The 23591-nt window shown below is 44.8% G+C and overlaps 1 protein-coding gene, 1 long non-coding RNA gene and 2 pseudogenes across 2 annotated transcripts in view; 1 reads left to right on the top strand and 3 right to left on the bottom strand.

Annotated features, from left to right (window-relative positions):
• Positions 1 to 1430: 1430 nt before the first annotated feature.
• Positions 1431 to 7874, bottom strand: LOC144242972 (dicarboxylate carrier SLC25A8). Its single transcript, XM_077778020.1, has 8 exons — positions 7761 to 7874; positions 6648 to 6804; positions 4352 to 4565; positions 3966 to 4176; positions 2955 to 3149; positions 2778 to 2879; positions 2262 to 2442; positions 1431 to 1870 (listed from the first exon to the last, which is right to left on the bottom strand). The coding sequence occupies exons 3-8, from the start codon at positions 4475 to 4477 to the stop codon at positions 1756 to 1758; spliced, it is 930 nt and encodes a 309-aa protein (XP_077634146.1). The 5' UTR covers positions 4478 to 4565; positions 6648 to 6804; positions 7761 to 7874; the 3' UTR covers positions 1431 to 1755.
• A 539-nt stretch (positions 7875 to 8413) lies between these two features.
• Positions 8414 to 23591, top strand: part of LOC144241937 (uncharacterized) — a 63276-nt gene continuing 48098 nt past the window's right edge. Inside the window, exon 1 of the long non-coding RNA XR_013338251.1 lies at positions 8414 to 9403. This is a non-coding gene — a long non-coding RNA (uncharacterized LOC144241937). The remainder of the gene's footprint in view (positions 9404 to 23591) is intronic.
• LOC144242679 (protein FAM91A1 pseudogene) lies at positions 13124 to 14827 on the bottom strand (annotated as a pseudogene).
• Positions 15509 to 17528, bottom strand: LOC144242669 (protein FAM91A1-like; annotated as a pseudogene).

Raw genomic sequence — 23591 nt, 5'->3', positions numbered from 1 at the left:
ACACATGCTGAGGGCAACAAATCGGCCACTTCCTCTGGTATAAAACAGTAGCCTCATAGGACTAGTGTGAGAATTAAGGTGCATGAAGTGCAGTGACCAGGTCGGTCCTCCATTTATGCTGACTCCCTGCAGCTCAGCAGAGAACAGGCCCACTGGGTTGCCTACTACCTTCACCTTTGCTAAACTTGTGGCATCCAACCCCATTCCTCTTGGGGACTAGGAGACCCCAGCTCAATTTGTCAGATGTTACAAAGTAAGGGGAGGAATCCTGGGCCCTCTTTCCTGCTCCAGGACTCCCTGCCAAATAATAAAATAATACGCCGCCCCCCTGCCAAAGCACTGCAGGGCGGAGCCTCCAGATCTGACCAATGGGAAGGAGCCATAGTATCAACCGCTTGAGGCTGTGGGAAGAGGGAGGGCGCATTCTCTACGCCTGGCTCCACAGCTGCCTAAGAGACTTTCCGAAGGTCTCCAGCTCTGGTCCCCGGGTGAAGAGGCACAGGGGGGGGGAGAGGAGCCTGAGTCCTAGTCCTAGCTGAGTTGCTGACTTCCTGTGTGTCCTTGCCTGCATGACCTCTTTCAGCCTTCAGTTTCTTCTAACAGCTATACAATGAGCCTCGGTGGCTTAATTCTAAGGGCCTGCTTCTGCACAAGATGCTTCCGGATTCTGGGACTTCACAGAGTCCCCTACCCCTTGAAACAGATGTAGAATCTGCTTTCCTGCCTCTGTGGACAGCTGGTAGGAACAGGGACGGGAAGGCTGACACCCTGTGCAGCCTAAGCCCTGGCTTGGAACTGACTCCTTGGTATCTCTAGTCTAGGGAGAGGGTGGGTCTCCAAATGAAAGTATCCTCAGGCTGAGGCCTCCTGTTTGCCTTGCACCCTGTCCCATCCAGTGTGGTAGTACTGCCGCCTAAGGGTGTGACTGTGGAGGATGAGAAGCAGCCTGACTTGTCCTCACGAGGTCTGGGACTTTGGGGAAGAGGTTTCGATTTGTAGAATGGAATAAAGGAAGTTCATAGCATCTGAAATTCCCAAGTTCCTCTAAATCTTCCAAGGAACACAGGAGATGTCGGGCAGACAGGAGCACACTAATTTTGCAGATCAATAGGCTTGGGGCCAGCTGGAGGCTTAGGAAGACAGGCACTGGAGCACCTGGCACTGTGAGTGGCAGCTCAAGTGGCCTGGTGACAGCGAAGCTGTGACTCCCAGCTGCTCCTTCACTTGCCACCTAAGCCCCAGGCCTGGTCTGGAAAGAGAAATGGACTTGATGACCTCCACGGGCCCCAGATTGGATGCTGGAAGCAGAAGGGGGGGGGGGTGTCAGACCTCCCTTTCTAAGTCAGGTGGCTCCTCCCCTGTCCACCAGGTGCCTAAAGGGCCGACTGAACCAGGATCTCTGGTAACAGCTATGAGAGAGGGAGGAGACACAAGGTTGAACCTGTTTTATGGGGGACATGCTGGCTGGGGTTGGGGGCAGAACAGAGAGTTGGGCTTGGCTTTTCAAGGGATTGAGGGTTTGGGATCCTGGCCGGCGCCAACTGTGTCAACACAGGGTCAACTGGGTCAACTCTACTAGGACTCTACTACTAGGGAGGCAATGGGGAGACGGGGTAGGGAGGAGAGGGTAAGAGTATGGGGACAGGAAAGGGAGGTGGTGGGAAAGGGAGTGGAAGGAAGGGGTGAGGAGAGAGGGAAGGGAAGTAGGGCCTGGCTGGAGCCAGAGCCAGAGGTTGGGTCAGCAGCAGGAGACACTCAAAAGGGAGCTTCCCGGGAAGTGCAGGCAGCCGTGAGAGCCCTTTTGAGCTGCTCATAGGTGACAAACATCACCACATTCCAGGAACCCAAACGGAGAAAGGAGGGCATGAACCTAGAAAGCAGAAAACACAGGTCACAGGGAGCACCTTGGTGACTCCTGAGGGCACTTCACCTCCCACTCACCCCAGCGGGCCATAGTATCCAATCCAACCCAGTTGCTCTGTCCCAAAGGAGGTTGTGAGGGCCCAGGGCAGAGCCCCATAGCTATGCGGCTATGAGCAAGAAGCCCCTGTGAGTCTCCATTTCAATACCCATCAAGTAGGAGTGACAATTCTGGGAAGAAGTAGTTAAGAGCATGAGAGAACGTCAGTGAAATAGTAAGACCAGGATCAGAATAGTTTGACACCTGGTTGCTAATTAGTTCCAGGTGGTTCTCTCCCACCTGTGTGTAGGTTTGGGTAGCTAGGAGGCTCGGGATTGGGTGGGGTGGATCAAAGCCTCACCCTTTGTAGAAGGCTCGGGGACCCTCCTTCTGGAGCATGGTAAGAGCACAGTGGCCAGCGCTGCTGTACTGGCCCAGGGCAGAGTTCATATATCTCGTCTTGACCACGTCGACGGGAGAGGCGATGACAGTGGTGCAGAAGCCCGCCCCAAAGGCGGAAGTGAAGTGGCAAGGGAGGTCATCTGCCAAGGAGGAGCAGGAGAGGCAGTCAGGACTCCTTACGTCATCATTCCAGAAGGGAGGAGATTACCAAAGTAGCTTAGGGGTTTTATGGTTTTAGAGAGAGAGATGCCAGCTGGGACCTCTCCTGATGACCTAAGAGTCATTTTGCCTAGAGTCTAGCCTCAGTACCTCAGTGAGCAGTGGGAGCTTCATTCCAGCTGGCTTCACTATGGTACATCTAAACTCACTCCAAAAGGAAAGGGGAACTAGGATGAAGGGATGTGGCAACCAGACCCCCACATCTGATCCTACGTTGGGGGAAGGCCAAGACCCAGAAGCATTGACACTAAATCACCTGTCATGAGGTTGGCTTTCAGGAGGGCATCCTTGATGAGATCGTAGGTCACCAGCTCAGCGCAGTTGACAATGGCATTACGAGCAACATTGGGAGAGGTCCCTACAGGAAGAAAGAATGTGAGATCAGAGAATAGGGGAGGAGGAAGATGGGGAAGAAGAAACACCTAGTACACACCTTTCCAGAGTCCCCGGATCCCTTCCTCTCGGGCAATGGTCTTGTAGGCATCAACAGTGCTTTGGTATCTCCGGCCACCTCCAGCCCGGGCCTGAGCCTGGAATCTGACCTTTACTACATCTGTGGGCTGGGCCACTGCCACAGCCAAGGCCCCTGTGGTGCTGCCTGCCAGGAGGCGGCTCCCGATGCCGGCATCTGTGGGAGAACCATGGGGGTCAGTGCCCAGCTGGGATTGTACTAATTTCCCATCTCTCTTCACTAAAACCACCTCATCACTGTAATCTCTTGCCTTTTGGGACTAGGATCCAGACAAGCTCTTGCTCTATAAACTTGCATCAAAGACAATAACACCATGCATGTCTACTACTTGCTAGGCACTGGGACATAGCAAGGAGTGGAACAAAATGAGACCTAGCTCAATGGGGTAAATCACCATCATTTCCATTTGACAAACGTGAAAACCAAGGCTCAGTGAGAAGTGGCCTTCCCAAGGCCTTGGATTCATAAGACTTGGGTTCTCATGCCAGACCTATTTCTCCCTGCCATGTTATCTCGGGAAAAGTTAACCTTTCGATCTGGGTTTTCAGTTTTCACATGTGTAAAATGGAGGGTGGGCACAGCATGCCCAGGAGGTAAAATGAAAGAGTGTTAGCCGTGGAGGCAAACGTCCTGGGTGTGTTTTCTGGCTCCCCATTGTGTGCCCTTGGCCAAGTCCTTTCCACCCAGCAAGGCTGAGTCTTCATCTGTAATATGGGGATGATACCACCTACTCTCAGAGTAGTGGTGGGGACTGTCATGGGATGATGCCCCACACAGAGCTTGGCACAGCCCAGGTGCTCAGGAACATTAGGAGAATCAAGGTCCCTTCTAGTTCTCAGTTCCTCTGATCCTCCTAGGGATCTTGGAGCCTAAAAGAGCTATCAGCAAATTATCAATTAAGGATGATTTGATTGGATTGTTCATCACTAAGGAGGAAAGGTCAAGGGGCCCATGGCCCAGCTCCACACTCACGCTCAGAACCCTTGGTGTAGAACTGCTTGACGGAGTCGTAGAGGCCGATGCGGACAGAGGCAAAGCTCATCTGGCGCTGCAGGCCGGCGACCAGCCCGTTGTAGAGGCTACAGGGGCCCTCGGTGCGCACCATGGTCAGGATGGTGCCCAGCACGCCACGGTACTGGGCACCGGCTGTGGCCTGCACTAGCCCCTGCCTTTCTCCTTGGATCTGCAAGGCCAAGGTGGGTGGTTATGGGGGTAGGAAGGTTGCCCTCCCCATCTCCTGCTATCCCTACACTTCAAAGTTGACACAGTCCCAATCACCCCACCGGCCCTTAAGGAGTCTACTTCTTGGGGCAGAGCAGACTAGACAACATTGGGAACCCCAGGCTTTATCCCCTCACCTGCAGCCGGACTTTAGCGGTGTCCAGAGGAAAGGTGATGAGATCTGCAATGCAGGCAGCTGTGCCAGCCCCCAGGAACTTCACAGTAGCAGTAGGGGGTACATCTGTAGCCTTGAACCCAACCATAATGCTGATTTTCTGCTATCTCCCAGGAGATGGAGAAGGGGGCACCTTCAGTCAGCAAGAAGACGAGATAGAGGAACTCTGCCAGAATCTAAGCCAAGGAGAGAGAAGCCCCATTAGCAGCAGCATGCCCAGTCCCTCCCTGCTTCCTTCCCCCACCTCCACCTTCCCTGACGGCACCACCTCCCTACGCACGAACCAGAGCAACGTCATGAAGGAAAACAGGAGTGAGCTCTGGAGGTACTCAAGTAGGGGCTGGAGAAGCAATTCCTGCTTGAGAACACATTTTGTGAAGAGCCCCCTCCCTCTAACTACAGGGAGAGTCTGGATCAGGGCTATCTTAGTGCTAACAAATGGGCACTGACTCATCTTTTTGTCTGCTGGGTGCAGGGATTTCACTGACGATACCCACATGCCTGCTTCTGCAGATCTGTCTGGAGGACAGGCAGAGGTGGGGAAAAGGGTTCAGTCAGACCAAGGCCTGAGAAAGGCACAAACTCATAGGCTTATGCCCTGGATTTCTTAAGCAGGAGAGGTTCCTATGGGTCTGAAATTGTCTGAGTCTAGAAGAAAAGGAATGGACAAGACCAGTTCAATCCCTTCGCAGCCCAGTCGAATTCTCCTCCCCAGCTCCACACAACTTGGGCTCTCTAGAGTCATTCTTTCAACAAGACTGCTTTGCTGGGTGCTGGTTCACTGAGATGCAGAAGACTATTAATATCGACCTTAGATGGGGCTTACTGTCCGGCAAAGGGGATGGACAGGTGATTCAAGCTGCATTTGGGGCTTGCAGGTCATATTCTCAAAATGAGAGGGAACAACTAACTCCATCAGGAGAGAGGTAATATTTAGCTGGGCCTTAAAGGATCCTGGACAACTCTCAGGGCTGAAAGTAGGTACACAGACACTGGACTGTCTCCCCCTGGCCTACTGTGTGGCGCAGGGAAAACTGTCTCGCTCTCTGGCCAGTTTCCTCTTCTTCAACAAAGGGGATCCACATCTTCACCACAGTGGGGGCAGGGATAGGGAGGTGCAGGTCACAGCTACAAAGACAGGAAACCGAAAGCTCTACTTTGTTCTCAGAGTTGAACAACACTCTTCTCTGCTGCCTCTGCTACCCAGGGAGGAAGTGAGCCCAGCACCCCAGTGGGGGAGGGTGACCTTCTCTCTTCCCAGAGATCACTTTTCTCACTTCACTTCACCAGGAGCAGCTGCTCTGAGCCCAGCCTGATTGGCTGCCCATGTGGCCTGACTGGCTGCCCATGTGGCGGGGGCCATAAGGAAAATGCTGGCCAGCAGAGGGAGGATGTGGTTGGAGTGAGTTGTGAACACAAAGACCCATAGAAACAAACAGCTCACAACTTTTTCTTCTTGAGCTTCTCACTCCAGATGGCTGGGACCAACAGGGCAATCCAGAGGCTACTCACCACTCAACTGCATCCGGATCTACTATAGGCTGGGGCCTAGTCTTAATGGAGTTTCTCTGGAGCCTGGCCCACATGAGGCTCAGGGAAGATTGGCATGCAAATGGCAGAACTGTTTTTTCAGCCCCTGGCACAGGCTGGGCTTTTAACAAGGAAGTCTAACACCCATGCCAATTTGACAGTTCTGAGAAGGTTCAGGCAAAGAATGCCCCTTCTCTGGGCATCAGAGACATGAAAAGTGAGTCTATCCTATCTTGACCTTGAGTTGGGTCGCAGTGTTGTGAGGCCAGAGAAGAAGACCCAGCCTCTGTCCATCTCAAAGACAAGTGCACAGAGGCTCAGTTGCCATTTTGAATGTTGCTTTGGGTTTGTCAGGTCTTTCAGAGGTTGAGCATGGGGGCTATGGTCACTTGTGCTAAAGACCCTACTAAGAAGAGAAAATAAAACTCAGGCCTCAGGAATTTGTCCTAGCTCTGCTGCTGACTCTCAGGATGACCTAGGACTAATCACTGTCCCATCTAGGCTTCATTTTCTTCCTTTGTAAATATGGGGACCACCATACCTGGCTTGTCAAGGTCAGCTTAAAGGACAGAAGGAGACCAGAGATAAAGGAAAGTGCTTTGTGAATTCTGAAGAGCAACTTCACTAGGGTGGTGGTAGTTATTTTTGCAAATGTCCCACTGATCCCCACCCGCAGGCCAAAGTGCTAGTAGGCAGTAGAAGACCTTTCCCTTAGAGCGGATTTTTACCTGGCTTTGTAAGGTCTCACGCTGAGGCCTCCAAGATCAAGCTTCTCTAAAGGCATCCCATTCTTCAAAGCTGCCAGTGGCTATCATGGTCCGATCCCCTTGGTTTTCCATAGAAAATGGCTGGGAGACGAAACACCTAATAGACATACTATGTGTCCTGTGGAGGGAGGGAAAGAGGAGTTTAGAAAGGAAATATGCCTTAAAGGATCATACCCCAGCAAGGAAAGGGCCACCTGCCCAAGGCACACAAGCCCACTCAGCCCTTAAGGGTGAAGGTGGGGAGGAGTAAGGAACAGGGTCCATTTCACCCAGGGTAGCTGGGGGCTAATTAAGTACACACTGAGGGGGGAATTGAGCCCAGGAGCCCCCCTCTCCTGTCTGCTCTCTTAGGAGACACATTGAGTCTTCCAGATTTCTGCTTTAGTGGCACTCTATAAAGAAGCATCTTCCCAGCTGTCAGCAGATTCTGGTGAGTGGGAGTGTTGTAAGGGGGTCATGATAGGTCAGAGACTTGCCGAGAATCCACTAGGGCCCAACCACGAGCCGTGAGGAAGTTAGAGGGGCTGGGAAGGGGCCCTGCTCAAAACCTTCTCTCAGCCTGGGGAATGGAAGGTCGTTCTGGTCGTCGCAGTAGCGCCGAAGGCCCCCACCCAAAAGCCGGCCTGGGCATCTTGGCCGAGGGGAGAGAGTAGATGGGTGGAGGCTTAAATTATTGAGCCAACTGAACGTGAGAGGTAAAGAACAAAAGGGAGAGAGAAAAAGAGTGAAAGCAGAGAGAAAAGGAAAAAAGAGAACGGAGAGGAAAAATTGAAGACAGGCTGGGAGAAGGGGAGAGAAATTAAAGAGAAGGGCGCGCGCGGGTCCTCGCTGGCAGGGGAGCGGGAGTGCCGCAGGTTGAGCGGGCGCAGGGCTGGGGCGGGCGGGGGNTGTCCGTGCAGGCGGATCCCCGAAGGATCACTTTCTCTCTATCCGCCTCACACATCCCGGTTCCGCCAGCCTCTTGGTGAGAATGGCAAGGCGGACGCCCGGAAAGAAGCAGAAGCTTCCCAGGGTGACACACGCCTCTGCCCCCTCTGTACCCCGCCAGGGCTCTTTCTAACAACGCCCCACAACCTCGGGTGAGAGCGTTCTCCCTCTTTTCACCGGCCAGTCCCCAGAACTTCGGCCTCCGGAGGCTCCCGCGGGGCCTCGCAACTGGTTAAAGCCGTCGCGCTGCGGGAGGAAGGAGCCAATCCGAGGTGCAGCGGCAGGGNGTAACCGCCAACGGCCACGGGGCGCGGCTGGGCTTCCGGACTACGCCCGCGGCCCCCTGGCCTGGCCCGGGGGATCCTGGGGACTTCCCGCCTGGGCGGTACGGAGGCACAGAGCGTGACGCTGGCACAGAGCGTGACGTTCCCTCCCCCACTTACACCCGGGTTCGCGGGTGAGAAGGCCGAACAGGGCCCCGGCCTGCTGCGCGCCCAGCCTGGCGATGAGAAAGTGACTTAGATGAGCTGAACCTGGGTTGTCCTCAGGCAGCTGAAGTCTTGTTGGGGTGATAGACGCGCAAAAAAACAGTAACTGTGCCCTGCGGCTGGGACCAATATAACGTTTGGGGAGTAGAGTGAGATAGGACTCTGGTCGCCCTTGGCGTCTCCCTTTCTTTCTATGTTTTTGTGCTTGCTGGCCTCCCAGGACCATTGAAAGGATTAATCGAAGTAGAGGAAGCCGTCTTCCTGACTAGATTGTAAACTTTTCGAGAGCAGGAAGCTATTTCCTGTATATTTAGTATCACAACACGCCAAGGGCCTGCATATAGTAGACTGTGTGCATGCTGTTTGGGCTGCTGTTGAAAACGTATCAAATGGGAGGTGTAAGTGTAAATGGGAGGTCAAGTGTAAATGGGAGGATCAAAGTAGACGAACATTTGGCGGCTGCAATTACTGTGTTCACATGCAGTGTCACGTAATCCTGCGAGGCTGATAATAACCTCGGTTTTACAGACGAGGAAAGAGTCTCAAAGAAGTTACATCACCTGCGTAACATCACACAGCTGGGAAGCGGCGAGCTGTGATGTAATCCTGGTTTATCAGCCTCCATGTGTTTGTTTTCTGAATTGTCCACAAGCAAGAAATGTCAGCTGAAAATAACTGGAATGGGACTGGATAATTATAGCAGGAAAGAAAAACACTGAGCACGTGGTCCTGGCAGGAGCCGAAGCTAAGTGGAAACTGAGAAGTCAAGCTGGAGAATTGTTTCTGGCACCGTGGAGTCTCCCATCCACTAGCCGGTCTAGCTTTTGCACAGTATTCTGTGTCTTGCTGTAATGAAATGATTCCCAGATTGCTCTTTGACTGGTGGTGAAACTGCTGAACTTGAGGAGACAGAAAGAACAGGATGGAACCAATGGCCTCAAAATGAAAGCATCACCCTGATTGCCAAAACAGGGAAGAATTGACCAAAGACTATATAGCCATGAGATGTTTGTTCATACCTGGCAAGATTTAAGGGCTGTTAAAAAGACGATGTGTGAACATTTAAAAAAGAAAGGAGAGAGTACCAGCACCCAGCATGGATTTCTTAAGAAGAAATCCTGTTAAATTCTCTTAACACAAGAGTTTGAAAACAAGACTAAACAAGCCCTCCCGGCCCCAAATTATCTTTTATTTTGGACGGAGCCAAGCAAATTAGAGCAATGCTACTGACACTGTATCTGTGGATTTTTAGTAAGCAGCTTGTCCAAGTCATAAGATGTCCTTAGACAATGTTGGATACAGGTAAGTGCATTTTAAAAGCTTATTTCACATTTGTTTCATTAAATACATATATACCGCAGTTCATTTGTAAATGTATGTGCAAATAATGAAATTGACAAAGTTTACAATGTTGATATCATACCGGAAAACAATCCACCATATTTACAGTTTTGAAAATTTAACATTTTGTTTTTTTTATAAAAAAAATTTTTTTTTACGTTTATTCATTTTTTGAGAGACACAGAGAGACAGAATGTGAGTGGGGGAGGGGCAGAGAGAGAAGGAGACAGAGAATCTGAAGCAGGCTCCAGGCTCTGAGCTGACAGCACAGAGCCCGAAGCGGGGCTCGAACTCATGGGCAGTGAGATCATGACCTGAGCTGAAGTCAGATGCTTAACTGACTCAGCCACATAGGCGCCTTGAAACTTTAACACTTTAAATACAAACTGTTTGAAATACTTAAAATAAAAAAGACAAAAGAATGCCAAAGAAAATTGAAAACATCAGATAATTAAACCAACATGAGAAACTATTAAACATTTCAGATATCTCTGGTAATTTAAAAATATTGAGTAGGTGCACTTGTGGGGATGAGCACTGGGTGTTATATGGAAACCAATTTGACAATAAACTATTTGTAAAAAAAAATATTGAGTAGGTGGCTATGTTAAAACCCCCCAATAAACACAAAATTATCTGATTGCAGTTTTTAGAAGTTTAGTAATTTTTATTTTTTAAAATTTATTTTTTAATTTACATCCAAATTAGTTAGCATATAGTGCAACAGTGATTTCAGGAGTAGATTCCTTAATGCCCCTCACCCATTTAGCCCATCTCCCCTCCCATAATCCCTCCAGTAACCCTCTTTTGTTCTCTGTATTTAAGAGTCTCTTATGTCCCCCTGTCTGTTTTTCTATTATTTTTCTTCCCTTATGTTCATCTGTTTTGTATCTTAAATTCTTCATATAAGTGAAATCATATATTTATCTTCTCTAATTTTGCTTAGCACAATACCCTCTAGTTCCATTCATGTAGTTGCAAATGGCAAGATTTCATTCTTTTTGATTGCCGAGTATTACTCCATTGTATATATATACCACATCTTCTTTATCCATTCATCCGTCGATGGACATTTGGACTATTTCTATATTTTGGCTATTGTTGGTAGCACTGCTATAAACACTGGGGTGCATTTGTCCCTTTGAAACAGCTCACCTGTATCCCCTGGATAGATACCTAGTAGTGCAATTGCTGGGTTGTAGGGTAGATCTAGTTTTAGTTTTTTGAGGAACCTCCATACTGTTTTCTAGAGTGGCTGCACCAGTTTGCATTCCCACCAGCAGTGCAAAAGAGAGCCTCTTTCTCTGCATCCTCAACAGCATCTGTTGTTGCCTGAGTTGTTAATATTAGCCATTCTGACAGGTGTGAGGTGATATTTCATTGTGGTTTTGATTTGTATTTGCCTGATGATGAGTGACGTTGAGCATTTTTTCATGTGTTGGTTGGCCATCTGGAGAAGTGTCTGTTCTTTGGAGAAGTGTCTATTCATGTCTTTTACCCATTTCTTTACTGGATTATTTGTTTTTTGGGTGTTGAATTTGATAAGTTCATTATAGATTTTGGATACTAACCTTTTGTCTAACATGTTGTTTGCAAATATCTCCTCCCATTCCATCGATTGCCTTTTAGTTTTAGTGATTGTTTCCTTCACTGTGCAGAAGCTTTTTATTTTGATGAGGTCCCAATAGTTCATTTTTGCTTTTGCTTCCCTTGCCTCCAGAGACGTTTTGAGAAAGAAATTGCTGTGGGCAGGGTCTAAGAGGTTTTTGTCTGCTTTCTCCTCGAGGATTTTGATGGCTTCCTGTTTTACATTTAGGTCTTTCATCTGTTTTGAGTTTATTTTTGTGTATGGTGTAAGAAAGTGGTTGGTCCGGGTTCATTTTTCTGCTTGTGGCTGTCCAGTTTTCCCAGCACCATTTCCTGAAGAGACTGCCTGTATTCCATGGGATATTTTTTCCTGCTTTGTCAAAGGTGAGTTGGCCATACATTTGTGGGTCCATTTCTGGGTTCTCTATTCTGTTCCATGGATCTGAGTGTCTGTTTTTGTGTCAGTACCATACTGTCTTCATGATTACAGCTTTGTAATATGTTTTAAAGTCTGGGAGTGTGATGCCTCCAGCTTTGGTTTTCTTTCCCAAGATTGCTTTGGCTATTCGGGGTCTTTTGTGATTCCATACAAATTTTAGTATTGCTTGTTCTAGCTCTATGAAGAATGCTGGTGTTATTTTGATAGGGATTGCATTGAATATGTAGATTGCTTTGGGTAGTATTGACATTTTAACAATATTCTTGCTATCCAGGAGAATGGAATATTTTTCCATTTTTTGGTTTCTTCAATTTATTTCAGAAACTTTCTATAGTTTTCAGTGTATAGATTTTTCACTTCTTTGGTTAGATTTATTCCTAGGTATTTTATTGATTGCAAGGTTTTAAATTTTAACTTTTAATTTCTTCAAAGTTTATTTATTTTTGAGAGAGCGCGCAAGTGAGGGATGGGCAGAGAGAGAGGGAGACAGAAAATCTCAAGCAGACTCAGCCCTGTCAGCATGGAGCCCAGTATGGGGATCGAACTCACAAAACCATGAGATCATGACCTAAACCAAAACCAAGAGCCAGACGCTTAACTGACTGAGCCACTCAGACTCCCCTGATTGCATTTTTAAAAAGATTTTGTTTTTAAGTAGTCTCTACACCCAACTTGGTGCTTGAACTCACAATCCCAAGACCAAGAGTCAAATGTTCCACCAACTGAGCCAGCCAGGTGTGCCTGACTGCCTATTTTAAAAAAAGAAATCAAGAGGTGCCTGGATGGCACAGTCAGTTGAGTGTCTGACTTCAGCTTAGGTCATGCCCCTGCCTGCCTCAGGCCCTGTGCAGAGCATGGAGCCTGCTTTGGAGTCTTTCCCTCCCTCTCTCCCTGCCCCTCCCCTGCTGTGGGTGCACGTGTGTGTACAATCTCTCTGCCCCTCCCCAATGCTCCCTCTCTAAATAAATAAATAAACTTAAAAAAGGCAATAAAAAATCTTTACTGAATCTTCACTGGCAAGTAACAAATCCTATATATATTTTTTTAAGTTTGTTCATTTATTCTTTTTTTTAATTTAAATGTTTGTTTGAGAAAGAGAGAGACATAGCATGAGCAGGGTAGGGGCAGAGAGGAAGACACAGAATCTGAAGCAGGCTCCAGGCTCTAAGCTGTCAGCACAGAGCCTGATGTGGGGCTCGAACTCCCAAACTGTGAAATTATGACCTGAGTGTAAGTCGGACACTCAACTGACTGAGCGACCCAGGAACCTCAGTTTGTTCATTTATTTTGAAAGAGGGTGTTGGGGAGGAGCAGAGAGAGTGAGATAGAAAGAATCCCAAGAAAGATCTATGCTGTCATTGTGGAGCCCAACTCGGAGGTCGATTCCACAAACTGTGAGATCATGACCTGAGCTGAAACCAAGAGCTGGTCACTTAACCAAATGAACCAGCCAAGTGCCCCAGCAAACCCTATATTTTAAATATTGAATTAGAAAAACACTGTTAAGAGTTAAAAGATGCACCTTTAGTCAGCAATAGGAAGGAATGAAGTACTGATTCATGCTACAACATGGATGAACCTTGAAAACATCATGCTAAGTCAAAGAAGCCTGTCACAAAAGACCACATGTTGTATGCATCTGCTTATATGAAATGTCAGAATAGGCAACTCTGTAGAGGCAGAAAGTAGAGCTGGGAGAGATAGAGGGAATTGGGGCATGACAGGTAAAGGGTAAGGAAAGGGTGGTTGTTTTGGGATGATGAAAATGTTCTAAAAATGGTGATGGTGGTGGTTGTTAAACAGCTCTGAATATACCAAAAAACTGTTGGGTGAATTGTATGGTATGTTAATTATATTTCAATAATGCTGATACAAAAAAAAAAAAGAAAAAACCAAAACAAACAAAATGCAAATTGGACCATGTTAACACCCTTTAAAGGACTGCTTGATGCACTTTGAATGAATTCTTAATGGGTTAAAAAAATGTCTTCCAAAACTTGTCATGAGATGTCAGTGAATCTTTATAGTCTGAGTTAAGACCTTATAAAACAGGGCTAACTGATCCATAACTTTGATTTGTACACCTTCCAGAAGTTTCAACTGATATACATAATTTCTAGAAATCCACAGGAATTCTTCATGCCTCATCAAATTTCTCAATACTAGATAGTTATTGTTTTATTTATTGTTTATTCCAAACTCTTTCTACTCTAAATACCAAGAAGTCATTTCATAGGAAGAGTTAAATCTTTCCATTATCCCCCAAAGCATAACTTTTGTTATGTATTTTGTTAAATATAAAATTAAACAAGATTTATGTTTGATAAACTGTTACATAAAATCACCATTACAATATTCATAGTGACTGCTTATAAATGTTAACAATCATCATGAAGCCTATAAAGTTTGTCCTTAGACTTATAAAATGAAATGCAGATTGATTCAAGATTTAAAAATACAGTGTTGATGGCTAAAAAGCTCTTTAAAAAAAAAAAGAACAAGAAAAAAAGAACTTAGGAGTAAGAAAAATTTTTTTGAAGCAGCTCTTTGTTGCATTAGGATGTGCTATAATGATCAAGATTCCAAACTCTATTAAATGTTTCCCAAACTATACCACAAAACCCTTTACATCATTTAGGTATAAATTATACTGTACCAACAGGATGATGAATGGCACTATGAAGCTAGCTTTAAGAAAGAAAAAAGATACCAAGTGTGACTAACAAATATTGTCAAATTATTGCAAATGAGTTGAGGAAGGGGACCGTCTATTCCATTCTGGTAAGATGCCATCTCTAAATACTGCATTATTTGCAGAAAATGAGACTTCCATACCGACCTAAGATGGTAAAGCAAACTTGAAAAAGTGGCTTCTGTGTGAATATCCAGTGTTAATGCTCCTTCCTAGAATGAATGAAAAGCTAAGGACATGTAGACCTAGTTTTCTACCAGAATGGAGGTTTTTGTCTGTTTTTTAAAGGCTTTCTTTTCTGCAAAAGTTGTGTGTAGCAGATTTCCTATACCCTTTCTCATTTCATTCAGAGCTAAACAGGAATTTCAAAGCACACATCAAGAGGAAACCAGTCGGCTTCTGTTGTGGCAACATCAGAGTTCTGTTGTGTTGTTGAATCTGTAGTTGCTTCCTCAGTGACCATTTCAAATGATCCTGTACTTTCATTTTCTCTGAGCCAGAAGTGAACTCAGGTTCTCCTTTCTTCTCAGAAACATCACCAAGTCTTCTGTTTGTAGGTTGTTTAGAAGCGTACAACGTGGTAGCATAACCACAAAAGTCCCTGCAAGCCCATTTTGTTCCTTCATATTTGCAGTGCTTTATGGACACTCATATTAACATGACTCATGACTCTCCTTGTAGTTGTTTCATCAAATGTGAAAGATTTCTCCCGTCCCATTGTTCAATATTGTGAACACATCTAAAGTAGGAATTATTTCAGGATTAGGACTCCAAGGCATACTCTTAATGGTTAATAATAAGCATGAAATATGGGGCGCCTGGGTGGCTCGGTCGGTTAAGTGCCTGACTCTTGGTTTTAGCTCAGGTCATGGTCTCGCAGATTTGTGAATTAGAGCCCCACGTCGGACTCCACACTGACAGTGTGGATCCTGCTTGAGATTCTGTCTCTCCTTTCTCTCTGTCCCTCCCCTGCTTGTGCTCTCTCTCTCTCTCTCTCTCTCTCAAAATAAATAAACTTAAAAAATAATAACCATGAAATCTATATGATAGTTTTTGAGGTCTTATGCTTTTGGATAGTAAAAGAAGTGGGTATCTGACTTCTGGATGGTAACTTCTGGATAATGGATCTAAAATGCTGAGCCGGGGGCTCCCAGGTGGCTCAGTCAGTTAAGCGTCTGACTTTGGCTCAGGTCATGATCTCAAGGTTCATGGGTTTATGAGTTCAGCCCCCTCATGGGGTTCTCTGTTGTTAGCACGGAGCTTGCTTCCAATCCTCTGTCTCCCTCTCTGTCTGCCCCTCCCCTGCTCACTCTCTCTCTCTTAAAAGTAAATAAACATTTTTAAAAAATCAGTAAGATGCCGAGCAGTACCACTGCCAGTGGGTTGATCTATTAGTGAAAGAAGCCGTGGAAACAAGCAATTGATAATTTTTGTGTGGAACTCAGCTTCAAGTTGTAGAGTTCAAATCAGGAAGGCTCTTACAATGTAAGAGATTCGGAAGAAAACCGTAATTGGGTTGTTACTATGATGCAGAGATAGTATTCTGTTTCTCTAAGTGCTTGCTCAAAATATCTCTGTGTAGTCTGCATTTCTCCTTCCTGTGTTTTGAATCTTTTCTAATTCTGTCAAGGAAGCTGTCGAGAGACTCATGTGAAAGTTTGGCAACTATAGGTGAAAGATTTTTCATCGTTAAAAATGCAAAAGTTTAGTCAAATAGGAAAACAATATCTTTGTGTATTCTGTAGACAGACCCAAACTGCTTATACTGGCAGTGTCCGCTGGTTCTAGTATCGGTAGCAGAGCTGACACAGTTTCTTGCTCAGGACTCGTACTTTCTTCACCACGCCATGATAGGAATATCTTTTGTGGATGTAAACTACTTTTAAGTTTGTTTGCAGAAGGTACATTCCACCATGATGAATGTAGTTGATCCAAATGTATTACTGGTCTCTTATGGGCAAAGCCCAATCAGCAAAACATGGAAATATCATTCTTTTTTTTTTTTAATTTTTAATGTTTTACTTATTTCTGAGAGAGAGAGAGAGAGACAGCATGAGCAGGGGAGGGTCAGAGAGAGAGACACACACAGAATCTGAAGCAGGCTCCAGGCTCTGAGCTAGCTGTCAACACAGAGCCCGATGCGGGGCTCGATCCCACAAACTGTGAGATCATGACCTGAGCGAGCAGAAGTCGGACACTTAACCGACTGAGCCACCCAGGCACCCCGGAAATATCATTCTTAACCAATGATAAGTCTCTCAAGGACATCTGCAAACTCAGGAACATTAGTTTGCTTACCTGTTGAAAGATAATACATAGTTTCAAAGTAATCACCTAGTCATCTGGCACTCATTCATTTCAAAACCTTCAAGAGAATGAAATTGTCATCAGGCATCGACACATTTAAAGAAATAAATCCTTTGTTAGATAAACTATGTACCACATTATAATCTAGTGATCCAGAGAGTTGAGGACCTGAACCAGTGATCTTCATAGTAGTATATTTCTCAGGCAAAATGCATATCTTTATGTCATTTTTGTGATCTGACCTGTTTCTTCTACCTATCATATCTCTATGGGATTTTCTGTGGTCTTTACTGGTGGAAGAGGTGACCTTTCCTCCAAATTTCAAAAAGAAAAAAATTGATGATCCATACTGATTCATAATATCAATGTACTACTGTCTTCTAATGCCAAAAAACTGTAGACAGTCAGCCCTGGACAATTGGACAATGAAGCATAATTCTTCTCAGTTTTCAAAATGTCCTCCCTCATCTCCACATAATGCAAAAATAGTATTTAAAAAAAATTTTTTTAAATTTATTTTTGAGAGAGAGAGAGAGAGCACGTGAACAGGGGAGGGTCAGAGAGAGAGGGAGACACAGAATCCGAAACAGTCTCCAGGCTCTGAGCTGTCAGTACAGAGCCTGGCACGGGGCTCGAACCCACGAACCGTGAGATCATGACCTGAGCCGAAGTCAGACGCTTAACCGACTGAGCCACCCAGGCGCCCCAATGCAAAAATGGTATTATCTCAGGCCTACAATATCCAATAAATGGTAAAGGTATAGCATGAAACAATCTAGAGTGTAGTAGCTCCTCAAAGTATTTGCCTTCATCCGTCTTGACATGTTTATGCTTTATTTCTGTGTCAGAATTGACAGTGGCCAAGTAGAGGACAACCTACTTTGCATATTTTCTCTGTGAATTTTAAAGACCCTGTCACATATTGGCTAGCAGCTTGCTCTGTGGGCGGTATGCCTCATGTGGAGCTCTCTGTCTATGGTGTGACAGCCCTGGGACAGCTCGGGGGAGCCTCCTGGAGGCCTGGAATTCCTTACACTTCGGAATTCCCTGGGCTGCCCCATGGTGAAGGCTACAGACAGCTCAGCTTGGCAGAGAACCGAGAACAGTGTCAGGAGCACATCAGAGGACCCAGTTTCTTTATTAAGTTATATTTTAAGGGAAAAAAGCTTTTAAGATCTCTTTTTTTATTTTTATTTAAAAAAATTTTTTTTTCAAAAATTTTTCAATGTTTTATTTATTTCTAGGAGAGAGAGAGAGAGAGAGACAGCTTGAGCAGGGGAGGGTCAGAGATAGAGGGAGACACAGAATCTGAAGCAGGCTCCAGGCTCTTAGCTGGCTGTCAGCACAGAGCCCAATGCGGGGCTCGAACCCACGAACCGTGAGATCATGACCTGAGCTGAAGCCGGATGCTTAAACAACTGAGCCACCCAGGCGCCCCAAGATCTCTTTTTCATAAATAACTCTCCAGGCCCTAAATGTACTCCCACATGTGACCATTCCTCAAATTTCAATGGAAAGATGGGAGAATGTGTTAATTTTGCTTCTCTCCATCTCAAAATGTCTGTCTTTATGACTGTTTTACTTCTGGCTTTCCCATAGCCTTCCCAGAATGATCCCTCTCACCTGTCCTCATTATTCTGCCTTCTACTGTTTTTTCCAGGACCTTGTTTCTAATCTGTTTCCCTCATCTTCAATTTTTCTTTCTTCTACTGTGNTTCTGGCTTTCCCATAGCCTTCCCAGAATGATCCCTCTCACCTGTCCTCATTATTCTGCCTTCTACTGTTTTTTCCAGGACCTTGTTTCTAATCTGTTTCCCTCATCTTCAATTTTTCTTTCTTCTTGTGTGTGTGTGTGTGTGTGTGTGTGTGTGTGTGTGTGTGTATAAATTGAAAGGAACCCTCAGGACTTTCTTCTACAGTGGCTTTTCCCTCCTCCTTCCTTTCTCTGCTTCACTTTCCAAACAATTGGCTGTCCTCAGACTTCTCAGCCTCTGGCACAACTCTTAACGTATTTGCTGAATGAATAAAGGAATGATCTCACATTCGTCTCATTCACTCCGCGCCAGCCATACACACAGCCTTCTTTCCCTTCTCTCAGCATGCCAAGCCCATTCCCGTGGGGCCTGCGGGCTGCTTGTTTCCTTATCCTGGAGCAGTTCCTCAGATCTTTGCCTGACCCGTCGTCTCATCATCCCTACACACACACACACACACGTACACACACACACAGACACACAGAGGTGCACCTGCCCACACACTTCTCAGAGATCACCAGTGGACTTTTTCAAATTAAGTGCCACTTTTAAAGTAAACTTTTTATTGAAGTATAACATACTTATAAAACAGTGCACAAACAGTGTACAGCATGATAAACTTTAAAAGAACGTGCACACCCCTATATAGTGAGCACACATTCCAAGAAACAGTATTATTTGTCAGTGATACCTCAGTAAAGCTGCAAATAATAAAATTAAAATTAAAAAAAGAAACATCATTAACAGCTCATTATCTCCGTTCACCCAAAGAATGACCACTGTCTTGATTTGTTTGTTTGTTTATTTAAGTAGGCTTCGTGCCTTGCTCTGAGCCCAACATGGGGCTTGAACCCATGACCCTGAGATCACGACCTGATCCAAGATCAGGAGTCAGATGCTTAACTGACTGAGCCACCCAGGCGCCCCACTACTATCTTGATTTCTACATATTTCAAATATCTGTTTTGCCTGTTTTTAAACATCACATAAATGGAATTATATATTATGTAGTATTATGTGTCTTTTACTCAACATTATGTTTGTGAGATTCCCCCAAGGTACGTGAAATTGTAGTTCTTTAATTCTCATCACTTTATAGTATCCCATCATATGAATATATCCAACTTATCCATTCTGTTGTTCATGGGCATTTATGTTGTTTCTGGTTTTTGTTACAATAGTACTGCTGTGAACTAGGGCGTAACCTTTTCTGCTGCAGCCTTCTTGAGGTGCAACTTAAATACCATATAATTCACCTATTGCTAAATGTACAGTCTTATTGATTCCTAGTAAATGTATACAGTTGTACAACAATTGCTACAATTCATCACCTCCAAAAGTTCTATTGTGTCTGTTTGTAGTCATTTCCTTCAGCGCTATATAACCACTGATCTTTCTGTCTCTCCAGTTTTGCATTTTGTAAATTTGTTTTTTAAAAGGATTTATTTTTAAATAATCTCTACACCCAATATGGGGCTTGATATTACAACCCTGAGATTAAGAGTTGCATGCTCTACTGACTGAACCAGCAAGTTGCCCCAGCAAGTTTTCTAAAATTTTCATATAAATGGGGCACCTGGGTGGCTCTGTCAGTTAATCATCTGACTCTTGGTTTTGGCTCAAGTCATGAACCCATGGTTCGTGAGATCGAGCCCAGCATGGGGCTCTGTGCTGACAGCATAGACCCTGCTTGGGATCTTCTCTCCCTCTCTCTGCCCTTCTCTGACTCATGCTCACTTTCTCTCTCTCTCTCTCTCTCTCTCTCTCTCTCTTTTTCCTCTCTCACCCTCTCCCTCAAAATATATAAATAGACCTTAAAATTTTCAAATAAATGGGATGTTATCTTTGGTGTCTAGTTTCTTAACATAATGTTTTTTGGGGCTCATCCATGTTGATATGTGTATCAGTAGTTTGTTCTTTTACTGCTGAGTGTTATCCTATCATAATGATAATGAATGTTGTGTCTCTCCTATTATTGGTAGGCATTTGGGCTATTTATAGTGTTTTGCTATTATGAATAATATGTTACAGACATGCATGTAGAAGTCTTTGTGGACATATGCTTTCATTTCTCTTGGGTAAATACCTAAGAGTAGGACAGCTGGATCACATGGTAGGTTTATATTCGACATTCAAACATTTCTTCAAAAAAAATTTTTTTTAATGTTTATCTATTTTTGAGAGACAGAGACAGACAGAGCATGAGCAGGGAAGGGGCAGAGAGAGAGGGCAACACAGAATCCGAGGCAGGCTCCAGGCTCTGAGCTAGCTGTCAGCACACAGAGCCCGACGCGGGGCTCGAACCCATGAACCGTGAGCCAAAGTCGGACACTTAACCGACTGAGCCACCCAGGCGCCCCAAGAAACTCAAAAATTTCTAAAATGTCTGTACAGTCTCACCAACAATGCATGGGCAATCCAGTTTGTTTCCTACAAAGTTCACCACTTTTAGCTGCCAAAGCTATAGATTTTTGTTCTCTGCCAAATCATTTCTCATCTTTCATAGATAAAGAAACCGAGGCTCAGAAAGACCATGAATTTGACCTATGTCTCATAGCTACTAAGTATCACAGCTGGGATTCTAGCTTTGGTTTTTGTTATGAGGTCAATATTCATTCCATTTACATGACTTCACATGTATACACATATACTCAAGAGCTTTCCACCCTATAAAAATAGATTATTCAGTGTTTTGGGTTCCTAACAGCAAAGCTATATTTTAGGAAGGAGTTCTCTTGATCTTTTAAAAAATCTTTCACTTTAGAATGAGCTTGGACACTTACCTAATGCCATATACAAAAATTAACTCAAAATAGACGTAACTCAAAGACCTAAATGTAAGGGCTAGTACTTTACGACTCTTAGGAAAAAAACGCAAGGAAAAAGCTTTACAACATTAGATCTTGCAATGATTTCTTAGATAAGACACCAAAGGCACAGGTGACAAAAGAGAATATAGACAAATTGGAGCTCATGAAAATTAAAAATTTTTGTGCTTTGAAGGACACAATCAGGGTGAAGGGCAACCTACAAAATGGGAGAAAATATTTGCAAATCACATTATCTGGTAAGGGACTGATACCCAGAATAGACAGAGAACTCTTAAAACTCCATAACAAAAATAAAAGCCCAGTTTGAATTGGGCAAAGGGCTTGAACAGACGTTTCCCCAAACAAGACATACAGATGGCCAGTAAGCACATGAAACGATGCTCAACACCACTAATCATTAAGGAAATGCAAATCAAAACCACAGTGTGGTACTACCTCACATCCACTAGGGTGTTTATGATTAAAAAAAGGAAAATAAATGTTGGTAAGAATGTGGAAAAATTGGAACCCTTGTTAACTGTTGGTGGGAATGTAGAATATAGCTACTGTGGAAGACGGTATGATGATTCCTCAAAAAATTAAAAATAGAAATGGCCATATGATCCAGCAGTTCTGCTTCTGGGTATGTACATAAAAGAATGGAAAGTAGGATCTTGGAGAAATATGATACATGCTTATTCACAGTAGCCAAAAGGTAGAAGCAACCTGAGTGTCCATGGACAGGTGAATGGATAAACAAAACGTGGTATACATATACAATAGAATATTCAGTTTTAAGAGGAAGGAAATTCTGACACATGTGCAACAAGGATGAACCTTGACATTATGCTGAGTGAAATAAGTCAGTCACAAAAATACAAATATGATATGACTGTGTGAAGTACCTGGAGTAGTCAGATTCATAGAGATAAAGTAGGATGATGGGGGTGCCTGGGTGGCTCAGTCAATTGAGCATCTGACTCTTCATTTTGGCTTGGTCATGATCTTGCACACATGTTGGGCTCTGCGCTGAGCACGGAGCCTGCTTGGGATTCTTTCTATCTCTCTCTCTTCCCCTCCCCCCTCAAAATAAATAAATAAACATAAAAAAAGAGAGTAGGATGATGGTTACAGGGAGCTGGAGGGGGAGGGGGAAATGGGGACTTATTTCGTAGGAATACAATTTCAGTTTTGCAAGATGAAAAATGAATTTTGCAGGTGGATGGTTGCACAGCAGTATGAATATACTTAATACCACTGAACGGTACATTTAAAAATGGTTAAGATGGTAAATTTTATATTCTATGTATTTTAAAAAATTAACTAAAAATTCATTTATAAATCCATTTTGCCATGTCCTAGGCACTCTGCAAAGGATGAGAGATGCAATTGTAGACATGACCCCATGCATGCCTGCAAAGAATTTACAGGCTCATGGGACTGCCAGGCAGGTAAACACAGCATAACCAGAGCTGTGGGACTCTATCAGAGGGGCACCTAAGTTGCCCATGTGTGTCAGAAGAGATACGCCTAAGAGGTAACAGAAGTGGGCAAAGGAAGGGTATAGACAAATTGGGGCTCATGAAAATTAAAAACTTTTGTGCTTTGAAGGACACTGTGCCTGGGTGGCTCAGTCAGTTAAGCGTCCAACTTCGGCTCAGGTCATGATCTCACGGTTCATGGGTTTGAGCCCCGTGTCGGGCTCTATGCTGACAGCCAGCTCAGAGCCTGGAGCCTGTTTCAGATTCTGTATCTCCCCCTCTCTCTCTTCCCTCCCCTGCTCACGCTGTCTCTCTCTCTCTGTCTCAGAAATAAATAAGACATTAACAACATTAAAAAAAAAAAAGAAGTGAGCAAAGGAATAAATGGTACAAGGTCTGTGCCTTTGGTTCATTATCAGAAAGCTCTCTCCTAGGAAGAGCTGGAATTGGTGAGGCTTCTAATACACAAGCGATTTGGTTGAGGGGCCAGAAAATAATTTGCTAGGAATATTACTGAGGATATTTCTATGTTGTTTAAAACATGTATCATCGTCTCTTTTCTTAGTACTGTGTCCTGATGGAATCTTTCCAAGGATTATTGATTTTATTACCATTCTGTTCACTCACCTCTCACTTTTAGTACCCTTGCCTGGGTTTCAACAACAGCCTTATCTTACCAGAGGCCACTCCGTTAACTCATTCTCCACAGCGCAGCTAATCACTCCCTCCTTGAAACACTCCAGCGGCTCCACATTACCCAATTACTCCAGACTCCTTGATGTGGTTGGTGTTTTAGTCGGCTCGGGCTGCCATAACAAAGTACCGTAGATTGGTGGCTTAAATAACAGGGCTTTATTTCTCATTGTTCTGGAAGCTGGCAGGTCCAACTCAGGGTGCTAGCCAATCTGGTTCCCTAGTGAGGCCCCTCTTCCTGACTTGCAGACAGTCTTCTCACCATGTCCTCACATGGTGGAGAGACAGAGAGCTCTGGTCTCTCTTCCTCCTCTTATAAGGACACTAATCCCATCATGGGGTTCCCACCCTCATGACCTCATCTAATACTCATGAATTCTGGCGGG

The sequence above is a fragment of the Crocuta crocuta genome, unplaced genomic scaffold (genome assembly GCF_008692635.1).
Source record: "Crocuta crocuta isolate KB4526 unplaced genomic scaffold, BGI_CrCroc_1.0 scaffold271, whole genome shotgun sequence".
Lineage (NCBI taxonomy): Eukaryota > Metazoa > Chordata > Mammalia > Carnivora > Hyaenidae > Crocuta > Crocuta crocuta.
Note: the sequence above shows the minus strand (reverse complement) of the source record. Positions and strands in the feature narration are given on the sequence as shown.